At 50.1% G+C, this 17,593-nt stretch overlaps 1 protein-coding gene across 1 annotated transcript in view; it reads right to left on the minus strand.

The window, feature by feature from the left end:
• The window catches only part of Klhl29 (kelch-like 29), a 298,218-nt gene that overhangs the window by 15,628 nt on the left and 264,997 nt on the right, over positions 1-17,593 (minus strand). Inside the window, exons 6-8 of the mRNA NM_001164493.1 lie at positions 9,597-9,735; positions 1,725-1,927; positions 394-653 (exon numbers count right to left, since the gene is read on the minus strand). Of these exons, the coding sequence (NP_001157965.1) occupies positions 394-653; positions 1,725-1,927; positions 9,597-9,735 (602 nt within the window). The remainder of the gene's footprint in view (positions 1-393; positions 654-1,724; positions 1,928-9,596; positions 9,736-17,593) is intronic.

Consider the following 17,593-nt stretch of genomic DNA (forward strand, 5'->3'; position numbering starts at 1 on the left):
TTGTCATACATGTAGGGTTTTCTATGTCCAGGATGGCTTCGGTTTGCTCTCTACCCACTTGACAGCCAGAGTACACACTCTGACCTCCTGGGACCCCCATATGACCTGGTACCCATTTTTCTGTGAAGGGCTCGGGCACTTCTCATCCAGATCGTGTCCCCTTGGCAAACTTGGACACTTATTCCAGGTGGAATGGAAGTCCTTAAGAGCCCTCTGGAGACAGAGTCTCATCTTTACCATTTCTTTCCCTGTGTGGAGGTGTGTGTGTGTGTGTGTGTGTGTGTGTGTGTTTATTTCAGACTCCTCTACAATCCTTGCAGCCCTGCCCCCTTCACTTCCCTCCATCCTTGCAGCAGATCCTGTGCCTGCAGGGACCAGGTGGAGCAGGCGTACCTGTGCACGTGTTGCTGGGTCCTTCTTGATCCACTTGATGACAGTCTCGTAGACCAGCTCCTCGGCCTTGGTATTGAGGCTGTCATTGGAGACGTAGGCAATGAAGTCATCTTTAGAGATGCTGAGGATCTCCTCCTGGGCGGCCACCTCGGGGAAGATCTGCAGCGCGAAGGCCTTGGCCATGTGGTAGAGCTCACTGCACTGCATGGCCTCAGCCATGGCCAGCACTCCCAGACAGTTGCTGGCAGTCAGCTGCTTCTCTGAAGGTGAGAGGGAATGGTCACTGATCCAGGAGTCCTGGAAGGACTCTTGTTCCCATCACCGTCCCTGGATCTTCCTCAGAACCCAACCCATTTCCTTATGACGCTGCATCCAATATCCATGGTTGTCATTAGCCTTCCTCCTCTGACCCTGAGCCTCACATTCATTTCCTAGGTTTTTCTCTGCCCTGATTCATGTGGACCTCTCTGGAACTAATACTATCCCTGCAGACCATAGCAGAAAAACCAAAGGTGTGAGGGATGGAGTGAGCTTCTCCTCTACCCATGGAGGGAGGGCTGTGCTTCGGGGTTTGGGCCTGGGCTATGGGTAGTAGCCACATTGAGACTTATGATGTCTTCTATCATGGCAAACAGCCCTCACATATCAATCTATTGTCTCCCATGGCCCCTCGAAACTCCTATTGTATCATCTAAAATCTGGGGCCTGGCTAACTGGCTCTTTTGACATCTGGCTAATAGCCCTTTCAGGTTAGAATGGAGTATGTGCCACTTTCCATCGTGATGGCTCCTGACTCTTCTGGATTGATCAACTTCTTCACTAGTACTCATCTGATCTGTTCCCAGCGTCTGGCTTTTCTTTCTGTGTACCACACCCGAGGCTGAGGGGTTTTCTGTGCTGCTCTCCTTGTTCCCCTGCTCCACAACTCCCAGCCCAGCTGGGCAGTACTAAGCTGTATAAAGTGAGCATGCTGAGTCTGGTGCGGGGGTGAGCCCCACACCAAGATCTATCTTTTGAAAAACAGCTCTGGGCTTCCAAGGGTTAGATTAGATGTTCTGGTCTGTCCATGCATCTGGGAATGAATATGTTAAAGGGGAACAGGGTGTGTGTGGTCCATTCATTCAGGGCTTAGAGGCCAGCTCAGAGTGGTGTGGTGTCCCCCCCAACCCCACCCCAACCCTGCCACATGCATAGGCTGTTTATACATCCTAGTGGCCATTGGTTCTTGCAAGGACACAGTGAGCCCTTCAATGCATGCCATTCCATCACATGCTCGGATGAAATCTAGATGTCACATCTGGCACAATGGGGGGAAACGCTGGTCAGCTCACCTAGAAAGGACACACAGACTTTGCAGAAGGTGTGAAACTGGAACTTGCTGGCCGCCTCGAGTAGAGTCTTGGCATTGGCTGAGTCGATGACCAGCGACCCCGTGTAGACAAACTCTAGCAGTAGCTCCAGGACATCAGCCTGCAGGTTGGAGAGCACCAGCTCCAACTTCTCCCGGCTGCTCTGGCTGCTGTCCTGCACCGACCTAAGGCACAGAGACCAGGCTGTCCTCACCTGCCACCCTGCGGCCACTGCCGCTTCCTCACAGGGCCAGATCTCCCTGTACACCTCAGTCACGCCCTTCATCTTAGGACTCAAAGGACACAGCAATGACACACCTGAACCTAATGACCTGACACAGGATCTGAAAGAGAAGGGTCTGACCAGAGGTGCCCCAGAGAACAGAAAACCCCGCTTAATACTACTCGGCATGTCCATGCAAAAAAGATGCAAATCAAAAAAGCATGAGCCGTGGATGGGGACGAGGACCAGGACTGGCCACAAAGGGAAACAATATGGTTCAGCTCCTTGCTGGACCTGGTGACTACACCAAATGGTACCGGCAAGCCCTGACAAGCAGAGACCACTGCCTCACAGGGCAGAATCTCCTCAGGTTAAAGATGAAGGCTCCTGATTGGCAGGCATTCTAGCCAATTAAGAGACTTCCTTTGAACATATCTTGAAGACCCAGAGCCTTGGAAGGCTGCTCAGGAAGCCCCACCCCTCCCCAACTTTCCAAAAATCATATTGTTTCCTTTTGGGCATGGAAGGGAAGCCCTTCATGACATTGCTTTGAAACTGAAGACAAGACGAGATAGACGGACAGAATGGTGAGAGCTAGGAAGTGGGGAGGGGAGCAACCAAGGACTTCCGCCACAGACAGCCAGCAGCCATGACCTGGGGCCTGGCCCGGGGCGGGGGGGCCTCCTGCCACATGGAACACGGTGTCAGAGGTCAGAGTGGCCTGCGTGTAGAGTGTGCATCGGGCTTGTGAACTGAGGTGGGGGAGCAGGGGAGGGACACAAATATATCAGTATGTTTATATCTGGTGTCTACAGAAATACAAAACCATTGCAAAGGCTCCTAAGGCCTGGCAGCCGCTCCCTATAGCTGGACCTGGAAGGAAACAGATCAGATGAACCGAGAACACACCAATACAGAAGTAAGGCCGGGAGAAAAACAAAACCAAAACCAAAAACCACCCAGAGCATTAAGTCAGGAGGCAGGTTTCTCAGAGGCTATCGAGTTGACCACCCAGCTTGGTTACTCTCACCAGGCTGGCTTTCCTCACTAAGCTTGACCTGACTGGGGCTGTGGCAAGGAAGTGAACTCTGCTGCCCACCCACAGACTTCTGCAAAAGCCAAGGGGCAAGACTCTTGACACTGGTCCCTTGGGTGCACCTCAGGCAGGAGTAGAGGTATGCCGATGTCTGGTAAGACAGGAGCTTGGCTAAAGAGGCTGGGGCCAGCTGCTGGGTGAGTGGACAAAGCCCTAGCAGGGAGCAAAGGGACCTGGGTACCCTGTTTGACCACTGACAGGCAGATATCCTAAGCCTCTCAGGCCCTCAGCTTCCTATTCTACAAAGTAGAGGAGGCCTAAAGTTCTCTGAGGCTCAGTGTTAGAGACAGCCCTTCCCGGGATTCTCTTCTACACAACAGTGCTTGTACTTCTACTGCCAGACTTCAAAAGCTTAAGGCCTTCTAAGCCCAGACACAACCGTCAGTGTGCAGGTTGCACTGGGACCCTGAGGCTGTGCTGATGCTTAAAGCTCCTTTCCCACAGCTGGCTCATGTAACCAGAGGCCCTAAGGCCTTGTACTTCTATGGCCTGAGCAAGCCTAGGAAACCGGAGGAGCCAAAGTTCTGGCCATGCAGAGGGTCTGGGCTGAGGTCTTTTAAGCCCACATGTGCTCACTCATGCTAAAGTTACTTCACACACATGTCAAGACGGATTCCCAGGCTTATGTGCCTTGGTTAAGTATAAAAATAGCTTTCAAGTACCTCCTAGAGACTCCATAAATCTTGGTTCTCCCAGGCCTCTAAGGCTATCTGGTCAACTTCTTGTTCTAAGTCTTTGCTGCCTCTGTGTTCATCCTAATGGCTTGGCCTTTCCTCTGTATGTCTTCAGGTTCTGTGGAAGTCATGTTGGGTTACTATGTGGCAGGGCTGATGGGGTCAACATGGGCTGTTCACCTTTCTCAAGATCCCTTTCACTGTTGCCACCAACAACTGCCAGCCCAGTGTGTCCCTGAATCCTCAGATGGAGGAGCTCAAAAGAGCTGAGGTAGGCCTTCAGGGAATACACATGCACGCGTGCGCACACGCGCATGAGAACACACACACACACACACACACACACACACACACACACACACACACACACACGCCCCTGGTCAACCCAATGCTAGAATGTTGGCTATAAAGGGTTGAGGCTGCTACACTGCTGACAACTGTCTGTTGCTTCTCAAGGCTGAGCCTGGGAGAGGGTTTTGGAGACGGAGCCACCTGCACTGCTGAAGGGCACCCAGAATGAGAGGCTATATACAGAAGCTGAAGAGCGTGGTAATGCAGTTAAATCAGAGAGGTCCTTGGCCATAGAATACATGCCTGTGGCTGCTTCCATTGGGCAAATGATCTGCAGGGAGTGCTGGAGGCTCTTGGGACCGGAAGAGCTAGCCTTTTCCCCTTGGTTACCTAAGAACATGAGGCAGTGTTAAGTCTTTGTTAGTTACCTAGTTCAAGGTCTAGAGAAGGCATCAGAGTTTGGATATCCCCTTGGCACATAGGCCATGTCTACTGGGTGGTTCATGTGCAGCTTAGAGAACTGTAAGGGCTATGAAAGACTGGCAACAGCTCTGTTTTCAATCATTAGATCATTGTGGCTCTGCTTAGCACTCCTTAGGTTTCCTCACTCTGAAGAGAGGTCTCCTAAGGGACACCTCACCTGATCCATAACTCTGGTCATAGCTATAATGCTGCATTCTTCACCAGTGTGAAGAATACTTTGTCCTCCACTACATTCTGAGCTGGATCTTGAGTGAGCTGTGGGGCTCTGAGGGTCATGACACAATGGTCCAGTGCTGTACAGAACCACAGAAATAGACACTATCATGTTGTCTGTGGTTCTCATGCCTGGGGAGATGGCAGAAGTGTGGTGCCCTAGCCCACATAGTGTCTGGGACTAGACACCGTATGAAGTTACTTTCTCCCAAGTGGAGCTATCCAGGAGAAGTCAGGTTCCTAGGCACAGTTGCTGCTCAGCAGGGCTGGGTCTATAGATGTGTCAGAGATGCCTATCTTGGCTTAGTAGGATCTTGGAGAACCCTCCTTTAGCAGAGACCTCCTGCTGAAGGGATAAGGTACTCTCTCTCTTACTTGCCTGTGTGGCCAGATGTTTGCATAATGCACACAGGAATTGGGAACTCTCTGGAAATGTAGGACAGTGGTGAGTGACAGACAGCTGGCATTCCATTCTACCCATCAGATGTGATTTCTACCCTGCCCCATGTCATTAGCTTCAGAGCATTGTGTTTGGGCACACCCAGGTCTTGTGGACTCATGCAGGCCTTGGACCACTCTTTGAGAGGAGTTCTGGTCTCTATCATTCTGTTGACACCCAAGAGGTGTCAATCCCTCTTCTTGTTGGTTTGTTTTCAAGGCACACATGTGTATTCTTGATGAGAAAGGGGACAGGCACTTGGGGAAAGAGGCTGCTGTACCTGAGAAGCACCATGTCAGTTGGTGAGGTGTGTCACTGAGTCAGTAGCTACTCTAGCTTCTCACATCATGGCTGAAGAAGGAATGAGAAGCCCAGAGTTTAGAGTATTAGGCTCGGTGAGAATCAGTTTAGAAAAATCAGTGACTCCATTCACTGTTTTCATTCAGTGCGCAATGAGGCTAGGATTCACATGTCATACCTGATCCAGTAGGCTTTGTTAGGTAGGGGGCTTAAGCTAGCGGTGCCTGCCATGCTCAGGACTCTGTCCTCTTTTTTATGATGAGGGACAGCTTTTCTCAGGTGCTGAGACGGGTCAGTGAGGGCAGGAGACGTGGCTGCCATCTTTTAAGAAAGATGGTCATGGCCTCTACGATGCAGCCTGTAGCCTGGCCAGACAAGCATTAAGTGGAAGTGACTGGCCTTGGTTAATGTCTCTGTGGCACCTGTGCATCTTGAAAGACTCAAGGGCCAGAGAAGAAAAGCCAGGGCAGACTATGCAGCCTGGGGGTGAGATATGGCTCTAGACCTGGGACTCCAACCCAAAGCGTCCAGTATGTGAGCACATAAGGGAAGGGTGAGCACCCCGTTCATCATCCAGGGGCAGTGGCTCATCCCTTTGTCCCTCCTCACTGTCCAGAAGCTGTGCCCTCACCCCTTGTCATTCAGTCATCCTGTGGAACTCAGATTGCTCAGCCTAAGGTCAGGTGGAAGAGGCCTGTGGTTCAGGTTTGCCCTGGCTTGCTGCTGGTCTCCTTCACTCATGTCCAAAGGCTTCTTGACTCCAGGCCTCATCTAGAGGATCCAGTCCCCTTGCAGGTCTGCAAACAGTGCCTGTCTTAAAGTGCCTCTCTCTTGTTCTTGGCAGGCCTTGTGCCCAGTGTTCCTAATATCACATGTAGACTACACACACACACACACACACACACACACACACACACACGTATGTGCACACTCTCTACTTATACCCAGTGTCAGCTCAGAGACTTCCCTTCCCTTCCTCACTGAATTTGCCTACAAACAGCACATTTTGTCTTTCTAGGTTAGAGAATAGAAGCTTCCATGTCAGACAATATGTATATGTTACTTAGATGTCCGAGGCATTTACTTCAAGATCCTCGTCCGTAAAATGAGGATTCTAACTGCACAAGCTACTCAAGCTAACGTAACCGTAAAGCTTCTTGTCACCAGGTGGCAATCTTGTCAAGGAAGGAAGTGGCGAAGGATGGCTTAAAGGAACTAGCTCATCTATGGAAGCATGTGAGGAAACAGTCTGGATAGTGTAGGGCCTTGGGAATGTGGCCAAAAAGTGGAGGTTTCAGGGACCTGCCTGAGGTCGCTGCTCAGTCTCATACTGATACTGTGTGCGTGTGCGTGTATGTTTCATGCCTCCCTTTTCTGACCCATATATTCTTTGTCTCTGAGGACTTTGGGTAGGCCCTGGCTCCTCCTGCTTGCAGAGACGAATGAACAAGTGATTTAGCTTCCTATATGCCCCTCCTATGGCTCCAGGAAAGTCAGTCACACTGAGAATGGGGATTGAGCAGTGGACACATGACCTAGCTTGGTGGCAGAAAGGAACTAAGCTTGAATTTCCAAGCCTGGGGTGCTGGTACAGAAAGAGGGGTACTCCTGCTCTGACAATGCTCAGCAGGGGCAGGTCAGGATTGACTCATCTGATCCCCGAGACGTGATTGGCCTATTTCCTCAACCTCACAACAGTCCCTGAAAAGGAGCCCTGGACCACTTTATCCCTGAGAAGCTATTCCAGGGCTTGGTGTGCTGGGGTCTGAAGTAACATGGTGGCATCAGCTGCTCTCTGATCATGAAGAATTTGGGGCCATGTGGCTCATAAAGGCAGTGCCTTCCTGTGGAGATCTTGCTTCACTCCTTCAAAAGCCTTTTTGTTTGCAGCCATCAGTATCAATGGTAACATGTATCCCATGACCGAGACAGAGAAAGGGAATTCAAAATGGCTACACACAAACAGCCTTCAGCTTCTCCTTTGATTCCTGGAGGTACTCCATGCATGCTGAAGGCCCTAGACCTCAGCCCTGACTCAGTCAGATCCATCTGCCTTGTCTACCTACCACTAGGGGACTTGAGTGCCCTTTAAGCCCTGAAATCACGTCATGTCATGTCATGTGTTCTATAGGCTACCTTCCCCAGCTGACCCCTGACCCTGGATTGTTAACCCCCTCTCTTCCCTTTTATGACCTTGACACCTTCATTTCTCCCATTTTGGTATCAAACTTGTGAAGCCTCCCCAGGCTGGTCTTGCCCATCCACTGACTGTCACCTTCACCATCATTTGACCAACATCTGGCTTACATATTGTTAAAGCCTGAGGCCTGGGAGCAAGGGTTTGGCCAGAGTGGAGTCTCAGAATGAGTGGCAGAGTCAAGTGTAGGACCCAGGTCTCCTGGCTCCCAAGGATGCTCTCTCTCCCAGAAACTACTTGGATGGAGAGCCCAAGGTGTGTGGGCCCCCTCTTCACCCTTATAGCAAGTCCAGGAGGCCAGTGGGGAGTCAGGGTCTGCTCATATCTGCTTCTGGGGAGGCAACCTATTCCTGCCCCTGGTTCATACCTGTTTGTGTCCCTACCCTCCTTGTCTGGAAGGGTCTTTCTTCTCCTTTGCCTATCCAAGAAGGTTCCCACCTATTGTGTGTGTGGGGGGGTCCTCTTCCCTGTTGTGTGCTGGAGTTTGGCTCTGATTCAACTTCAAAGGTAGTTAAAGACTTTTAGTCCAGAGATGGACCACTGCTCTACATTAACCTGCTCTGTAGGCCATCTGGATCAGGGTTCAAGGTCCCAGATTATTTAGCTGTGTCCCTGCAGCCAGGTGCTAGCCACTGCTCCACAGAATTTCCTAAAAAGAACCCCTGGGCTGAAGAAGCCCCTGGACATGCCTCTTTCCCCGAGACTTATGCCTCTAACCCTTGCCCTCAGGCCCAGAGAACCTAAGTGTGAGGGCAGGAGACGGAGTCGTCCAGGAAATGGGATGTCACAAAGAGCCTGCCCCTCCTGTGTGGCACAGGGCCAGTAAGGCTGAGTGGGACCTCACACACAGCCAGCGGCCTGGCTCTATGCCAAAGGACACAGGGGATAGGAAAGGAGATGCCAGCCAGTGTGCCATCCTGAAACAAAACACAGTCGCTCTGGGGTTAGTTGGCAAGTCCAAACACAGCATTGGGAAGCAAGCAGAGGTCCTGTCTCCCATTCTGAGCTCTGTCCAGGCTCAGCGTCCGCCCCGGAGAGGCTGCAAGGCAAAATGAGCAGCAACATTAATCTGCTGATGGGTGAGAGAAGTGTGAGCGTTCGTTACCCTGGGCTGGCCCCTCGGCTGCTCTCCCTCCCTAAGGAGCTAGCAGGTCGCCCTGACAGCTTTGCAAGGGTATGAAACAGCCTCAAACAATTACTTGTTTAAATCAACAAAATGGAAAAAACAAAGATACTCGGGCACCATTAACACTGATTGATCCAGGTAGAGATGGCCAGGTGGAGCCAGGGTGGGCTGAGGTGGGGGTGAAGGCAGAGAGACCGTGTTTAGGACACACCTGGTCTGCACTCAGTGCCCAGTATTCAAGTATGAGGCTTGGCCTACACACTCGTCTCCCTGATTCAGGCTGGGGGAGAGCAGTCCCTGGGGTGCCTGGTATCCCTCACTGGGGATTATCTGCTCAATATACTTTCCTGGCATTATGGTCACCATCAACAGTGGGGTGATGGATCTGGGGACCCTGAGGGATGGAGTAGTGTGTAATGGTCCCTTAAAATGGAGTCTATAGTCCTCTTAGTCTCAGGGAGGGCTTGTAATCTGCTAAGAACATGGGGTTTGGGGATGTGGAGAGGAGCCTACTATGGGCTAGCCCCTGGTGGCCAGTGAGGCAGTGTGTGGGAGCAAGGGCAGTGGCTGCTCTGAGACTCTGTGTGTGTGTGTGTCTGTGTGTGTGTGTGTCTGTGTATACATGTATGTATGTGAGTGTGTGTGTGTGTGTGTGTGTGTGTGTGAGGGCACTGGGGAGGGGGAGGAGAGATGGCTACTGGCTCTGTGACAGGGAGTCACACTTCAGGAACCTGCAAGAGAGGGGGAAGAAAAGCGACACAAAAGCGTCCTACGAAGGAACAGACCCGACCACAGCTGGAAGGAAGGCAAACCTTTGAATCAGGTCCTTGAAATACAAGCTGCAGGAAGCTAGAACATTTTGGTGGACTTCAAACTCTCTGCCTTCAACAACAATTTTCAGGTCTGTAAATGCTTTCGCTCTGCGTTGCTGGTTCAATTCCTTCAACATTTCTGCAGAATAGAGAAGACAGACAGGGCCAGGTTCCCATTAAGAGGTTTTTAATTTTTATTTTTAATTAATTTTTTTTCAAGAAGTAGAGAAATAGAAAATACTTGATATTCTTTCTTGGCAAGGCTGGCTGAACACTGACAGTCAAAAGAGGTCACAAACAAGCAAAAACAAGCAGCCACTGGGAGGGGCCACATAACCAAGGGAGTAACAACTTAAAAAAGCAAAATAACAAAACAAAACAAAAAAGTATCAAACCCAGGTACTGAAAGATTGGGGAGTAGGCTGGGGAAAGGTTCCCATACTGACAATCAGAAACAGGAAATACATTACCACAAACAGCTTTAAAAAAAGACTCTATCCTAGAACCATGGAATAAGGTCTCCGAATGCCAGTGGTCCCAGTGTATCAAGTAAAGCATGGCATTGTGATGCAGGATGGGTGGGACATGGTTCAGAGGAACAAAACCCATAAGCACTGTAGAAACAGCATCCCTTCTGTTAGACACTCAAGCTGTGGCGTGGAACAAGTTTCCTGGGTAGGGAAGACAGAGAACAGAAGGGCCCAACTAGGGCTTGGCAAGTGCCTCCTTCCATCTCAGGCTTTCACAGACTTCTGGGGTAAGTAAGTAGGTGAACGGTGGGATGAGCTTCGGTGGGGTGTTTCTTTGCGTCAGCCCCATTTTTTAGGCTGGCCTTCCAGGATGCCCTGCCTTGCTGTGCATTTGATGAGAAGCTGGTTTGCAGCCTCTGCAGGTCTTAGGGAGTGGCTTGGGAATGGGAGGTGATTATATCTTGCCCCGATGTATACCTACCTTTGCCTGGAGTCTTGGCCACTGAGGCTGGCATAGACAGAATACAGGCGTGTGGGCTCCAGACCTAGGGAGGTCAACACCTTTTCCCAGACCCACCTAAGTGCTAGAAGGGAGGAGGAGAGAGGAGCCTACCAGCTAGCCCACTTAATTAAGGTGTCCTTTCCCCTTTGTTGAGGTTAGGGCCTTTAAATGGACACTGCTCACTACCTCCAGCACATCTGGCTGCATCCAGGACTCCTTATCCTTTGCATATAGTGGCTGGACATCACATCAGAGTCCTAGATCCTTGTGTCAGGTGACCTAGACTGTCATTAGACAGGCAAAGGGAGACAATGAGAGAGATGTCCTCTTACCATCGTCCTAAGCTCTCCAGGGCTATGTTTAGAGAAGCTGATTTTCTAGAATTACTCTCTGGTGTTCCCTACCTCAAGCCTGAACGTAGGGCCAGTACCACTTAAGTGCTGAGAGTCCCCTAGCCCTAGTTCTTATTCTGGATTTGTCACAGGTTAGTGAGGTGGCCCTGGGCTCATCTCAGCCTGTGGCAGGTTCTCTATGTCTCTCTGAGCCTCTATATTTATATCAGTCAACAGGCTCCTACTTCTGTCCGCAGAAATCAGTGGGGTCACTTGATGTAGTCCAGCTTAGGGATGGCAATAGGATCAGTGGTCTTGGCAGTCCAGCAGGCCCTCCTCCACAAAGGTACACTGGCTTTGGGCTCTGCCAAAGATGAAGGATATGGGTCCTGGAAAACATGCTGCATGTAGGGACTGAGGTGGTGGAACTGTCCCAAGCCACAGGCCATCATGCTAAGCCATGGACTCTGTCACTACGTGTTAGGCTGACTTGCACTATGGGAGAATGTCTTTAGTTCTGCATGTGGAATACTCTGGCCAGGCTCTCCAACCTCAGCAGGGCACAGAGATGAGACTGGAGAGTGTGGGGGGCTGTGTGGCGGGTTATAGCTGGAGAGCAACAGGAACGGCATAGTTGGCTGGTAACAGTACATCCTGAGAACTGTGCCAAGGGGCTGCAGGGGACTGTGTGCAGAAAGTGGCGTGGTTGGGCTTGTTTTCCAGTGATCTGACAGAGAGGAAGGAGGAGAGGGTTTTAGGAAATCCAATGGGAGGCAGGAAGACTCCCGACAGTCAGAGACCTTGATTTTGGAGACAGGTGTGAGGGTGAAGCCAGACTCTGCCTTCTGTGAGATATGCAGCCTTGAAAAGCTGAACTGGATTCCCAGTAACCTTGCTTGTTGAGAGTTAATGATGTAGCAGATGGTCAGTACCTACTGTGCCCGGTGTCACTGAAGTAGATTCAAACTACTGTTGATGGTGGAGCCCTTCCGTGATCTCACTGAAAGACGAAGAGGCGGCTTACTGAAGACTGAAGGGCAGAGACAGCATTTAGGCCTCAGCTGCAATGTAATAGGAGGGGGCAAGGGATATCCGAGAAACGAGGGGAGGAAGAGTTTGACTTGGGGTAAGCTTGTAGAAAAAGAGTCAGTAAGGCGCAAGGAGCGGTGAGAGGCCTGGGGTGGAGATAAGCCAATGGGACTCAGGGAGGATCTATGGGACCAGGCAGGGCCCACGTAAATTGCGACTCTTGGATGCTCATGGAGCCTGCAGCTGAGTGAACCTGGTGGATTATGTCATTTGTGAGCAAAGAGAGGGGTGGAGGTAAGAATGTGTGGGGGGGATTCCAAACTTTTAGAGCTTTACAATATTTTTAAAATGTAGAAGTATATGTGCGTGTGCACGTGTGTGCGTGGGTACCTGTAGAGACCAGAAGAAGGCATCAGCTCACCAGCAGAGAGTTACAGGCAGTGTGAGCCTCCTGACATGATGCTGGGAATGGAACTCAGGTCCTCTGAAGAATGGGTATGTATTCTCAGCCACCCACCTGTCTCTCTAGCTCCTGGGTTCTCGTTCTTAACCTTGACTTGTCACAGGATAGTTAGATGGCCTTGGGTGAGTTACCCCCGCCTGTGGGACCTCCAGTTCCTGTAGGACAAAATAGCCCTGTGGCACCCTGGTCATTGTACTGTGTTGGAAAGCAGATCCAGCTCTGTGTGCTTGTGGAGGTAGCTAATGCTGGGGCCAGGCCGACATCCCACTCCTGGACCCACTGTGTCCTGATGTTTCAAAGGTTTTCCTTACAGGTCAAGGTGCTGGAGAAGACTCTAGCCATAGCCTCAGTCCGAGCCGCAATGCTGGCTACACGAGGAACCTCAAGCCCTGCCCTAAATCTGGCAAGGTGGCTGGGACTGAGGTGTCGCCTCTCCACATGGATGCTTTCTGTTCTCTACACCTCCACCTTCTCAGAAATCTAATGTAATAGCTGGGGACGATTTTCACTTCCAGAAGAATTTTTCAATTTATGAAAGTGCTCACCAGGGGATTCCTTTGCACAGCAGGCCCAGTGCCTTCCAAGTATTGATCAGTTGGTATGTGCTTGCCTCTGCCTGCAGTATGCCAGTGGGGACAGTGGGCACCACAGTCTATACTTGTCAGGAACACACCCTGGATCCGCAGGAGGAAGCCAGAACCTACTGTCTTGGGTGAACGATGCTTGGATTCCTCACCCTTGTCTCAGAGCAGAATAATCCGCCTGAATTTTTGAGGTATCTCTTGGAAACAGTCCAAAGAGGAGGTATAGGGGGGGGGGCTATGGGGTTTGGGGGATCTAGAGTAAAGGTTCAGGGTTCCTGGCAGTACCCTGCATTTGTAGAATTTAGAATGGGCCAGAGGCCCTTGGACCCTCCACAGGAAAGACTCAGTACCATGTAACTGAGGAGACTGATAGCCTGAGCCCAGGTAGAGGGCCACAACTTTGGCCTCCATGGCTACTGGCTGGCATCTTGGGGCATTTCTTGGTCTTAGCTTTGAGTGGAATGCCCCACCCCATGCTTATAGGATTAGCTGCCCTGTGCCTTGCTTCCCCACTGCACATCAGGGATTCCTCTCCCATAAGACCATCAGGCAGAAAGCACATGACCAGAGAGTGCTTCCCCGTTTCCAGCCTGCCTTCTCCCAAGCCATCTCAGCTCCCCACAGCATCCAGCTGCTGGCCTCTGGTTAAATGAGCCCTTCCAGAGTGAGCAAAGGCAGAAAGGTGCCCTTGGTCCTCAGCTTCTCTTCCACTTCCCCCTTCTAGTGAAGCTTCCCCAGTGCCCTAGACAGTATCCTGCTTTCAAACGTGTTCCCCTCTGCCCAAGGCCTTTCTTATTCTTCATTTGGCTGCTCACCATTGGTTTTGCATGGCAATTCTGATATCATGTGGTCCCAGGCCTCCTTGCCTCTTTCTTCCTACAGTCCCTCCCTCTGTTTCCCCATGTATGTTCTTTCAGCATCCCGAGCTACCTTCTTTACAGCAAACCGTGCCTTGTAGTTATTTATTTACACACCTGCCTCCTGTACCAGACTATACTGTATTTATATTTTTACCTGCAACACTTAGCTCAGGGCCTGACTTGTGTTCAACCCACACAGTAAGTTGAAAAAATTCTCTACTATCAAGAGGCAGAGGTCACTGAATTGTGGCTGGCCTTAATTTGCTTTGGCGCATAGAATGCAGTAGAAAGGACCTTATATGGGTGTCAGCCACAGCATCAAGGGAATCTGCTTGTTTTGGCTGCCTCTGGAGGTCCTGCTGGGGATGAGAGGCAGCATGGAGCAAAGGTGAGCCACCCCAGACTGTCATGTAGACTAGCCAGCCTCTGCCAGTATCAGCCCGACCTAACCCGCACATTGCCTAACCAGAACCACAGCCTAAATAAGCCAGGATGTTTGAGAATTGCTGGTTAACTCTGCAAGAGCCACTCGATTCAGAAGGGGAATAAGTGACAGGCTCAGGAACTTGGGGCACTTGCCTCTGTCAGTTTTCCCTTTGTTAGTTTGATGTGAGGTTAATTTTTTAAAATGTGGAAACATGGGCTAGAGAGATGGCTCAGCAGTTAAGAGCACTGACTACTCTCCCAGAGGTCCTGAGTTCTATTCCCAGCAGCCACATGGTGGCTCACAACCATCTGTAATGGGGATCTGATGCCCTCTTCTGGTGTGTCTGAAGACGGCGACAGTGTACTCACATACATGAAGTAAATGAATAAATAAATAAATAATCTCTAAAAACAAAATGTGCAAACATTCCATCAAGCCCATCTTTCAAGTGTACAGTTCAGTGCTGGTAAGCACACATATACCATTTTACAACCATTTGCTAGCCTTTGTTTTCAAGCTGGAACTGTGTATCTAGGAAACAACCACCCCCCCCTACTCTTCCTCCACCAGCCCCTGCCCACCATCCCACTTCCGTCTCTATGAGTTTGACTCTCCTGGAGACGTTGTTGTGTAAGTGAAACCATATACATTTGTCCTCCTGGGACTGGCTTATTTTACTTGAATGCCTTCAAGGTTTGTTTTCATTGTGCCACATGTCAGAATTTCCTCCCAGCTTACATCCTATGGTAAGTAGATACCATTTTAAAATCCATTAATCTGTGGAGATGCTTTTCAGCTGTTGTGACTGATACTCCCAGCCTAATTCTTCCACCCAGTTATGGGTATCTCTAGCCACTCCAATCTTCAGCTCCATTATAATTGGTTAGAATGAAATAACCCCATAGACCCAGCTTCCAAGGAATGTGAGGGACCAGGGGATGCTAAGAGGGTCTGCCTGGAGCTGCATGCCTTGTTTAGAGAATGAGACCACAGACAGAACCAAGACTGGAAACGAAGCTGCAGCTAAACTTCTGCATATTTTTCACCAAACGACACAAGTTATTTGTCACAGACTAATGGGCTCGTTCCAGCTGGTCTAGAAGGGCTGTCCGATGCGGTAATAAAGAGAAAGGGGTGTCAAATATTAAAAGGTAAAGAATTCCAGTGTCTTTGCCGCAGAGAAGCCCATTAAATCAGAGCCCTGAGAAAGGTTGCATAGCCATTTTTTTTTTCAGAGCTCAAGCAGGAAGCCAGCGAGGTGATAAATGTCCCTGGTCCCATTGGTATTTATGACACATACATGATAAAAGACCGGAAAACATTATAAACTCAGAGCAGCTGGGAATACACTGAGAAAGCCCAGTGATGACTGTGTCATGCACACCCAGAGGGTAATTCATCTGGGAGCAGGGATGCTGGATATGTGCTGACACCGTGGGGACAAATGAGAGCTTTGCACAAACAGCCTCCCCATTGGACGCTTTGTACAGCCACACCATCCATGAGGTGCCCAGAGCCAGCTCCCCTGACAGGATTGCTCAGGAATTATCAGTCTGTGCCTGGAGAGGGTCTGACTGGAAAAACTTGATGTCATTGCTGAGTCACTGCAGTCTGCTACCACGAGGACCCTTTCCTCCTCGGAGGTAGGAGACTCGGGGCTTTACTATTCAGCTCCTCTCTGAGGACTCACAGAGACTTCCTGGGTCTGCTCTTCTCTTTACAGCCTCATCAGCCCTGCACATTCCTACCCTCTGAGATTATACCTAGCATGTCCTGCTCTTTTGACCAAGTCCTACTTAAAGTCTCACAAGTCCTGTAAGCCTCAGCTCCAGCAGCGTCCTCTAAGGAGTCTCAGAGTCCTCTCAGTCACATCATGCTTTGCCCTCTCTGGTGCTCTCACGAGATGTTGTTGGTGTCTCAGTATTGGATAGAGACCATGGGCTGCTTCATTCTAGAGGACTCTGCCTGTTGTCTGCCTGTCTCCTTTCCAGGCTGCTATCTGAATGGCTTCTCTCTGTGGTTCTGGGGTAAATGGTATTATGTTTTGCACGTGTTTGTGATTACAATTCAAGTGGATTACAGAACACATGGGGAGGTGTGGAATCAGTCAGAATGTCCTTAAACATGATTAAATGGAACAAGTAGAAATGTCTAGCTATGTGGACTGGTTGAAGCCCTCTCTAAGCCTAAGAGATATAATTGTTAATAACAACTGTGGTAGTCCCACAATTTGGGTGATGTATATTGCTGAAGCACCGCCCCATTCATGACTTAGATCTTTGGGAAGAGATCAAATTATTCTGTTCTGCTCCAGTTGTTTAGAAGAGCCATAAATGACCTTTGTAGGAAGGACTAACTACCTCAGCTGACACTGAGGTATAGCTGCAGCCCGTGGCCTTGACACACAGTGGCTAGAGAGAAGCTATCCTTTTTTTTTTTTTTTAACACTTCAGCTTCTAGCTGCCTAGATGACAAGGTTTACCCAAATGTAATCCAACAACCAGTTGCATGCATCAACAGATCATACCCAGACGAATCAGGGTGGGCATTCTTCATTTGGGAAGGAATTAGGGGAAGGTAAGGGCAGAGGGTTGTATTAGTCACTCTCTGTTGATGTGATAGAACACGCTGACCAAGGGCTTTTCGGAGGGGTTATAATTCATCATGGTGGACAAGGTATGGCAGCTGGAGCGTGAGGTGGCTATGGCAGTCAGGGAGCAGACTGATCACATTTTATCTGCACATAGGAAGCAGAGAGAGGGAGAGGAAAAAGGAGAGGGAGAGACAGAGACAGAGACAAGACAGACAGACAGAGGGAGGGGGAGAGGGAGGGGAAGGGGGAGGTAGAGAGAAGGGAGATAGGAGGAAGAGGAGGAAGAAAGGAGGAGGGGAGGGGAGAGGAGAGGAGAGAAGAGGAGAGGAGAGGGGAGGAGAGGGGAGGAGAGGAGAGGACAGGAGAGGATAGGAGAGTGGCTAGGCTATAAAAGACCATCTCCAGTGATGTTCTTCCACCAGCAAATTTCTATCTCCTGAAAGTTTCCATAATATTCTCAAACAGCACCTCCAACCTGAGAGCACATCTTCAAATATATAAACCTATGGGAGACATTTATCACTCAAACCGCCACAATCAAACCACCCAGATCCAGATCAGGGACCCTGGTTGGATGGTGGCTTCCACTAAAGGGTGGTTAGGTAGATCCTGAGGCTGCAATGAGGGGAAGTACCTGGCTAGGTTAATATTAGCAGCAATTAGACCTTCCAGCCTTCACTAAAGATGCTTGCTCCCTCGTTCCCTCCCTCCCTCTACCCCCCCCCTTGATTTTTCAA

The sequence above is a fragment of the Mus musculus genome, chromosome 12 (genome assembly GCF_000001635.26).
Source record: "Mus musculus strain C57BL/6J chromosome 12, GRCm38.p6 C57BL/6J".
NCBI lineage: Eukaryota > Metazoa > Chordata > Mammalia > Rodentia > Muridae > Mus > Mus musculus.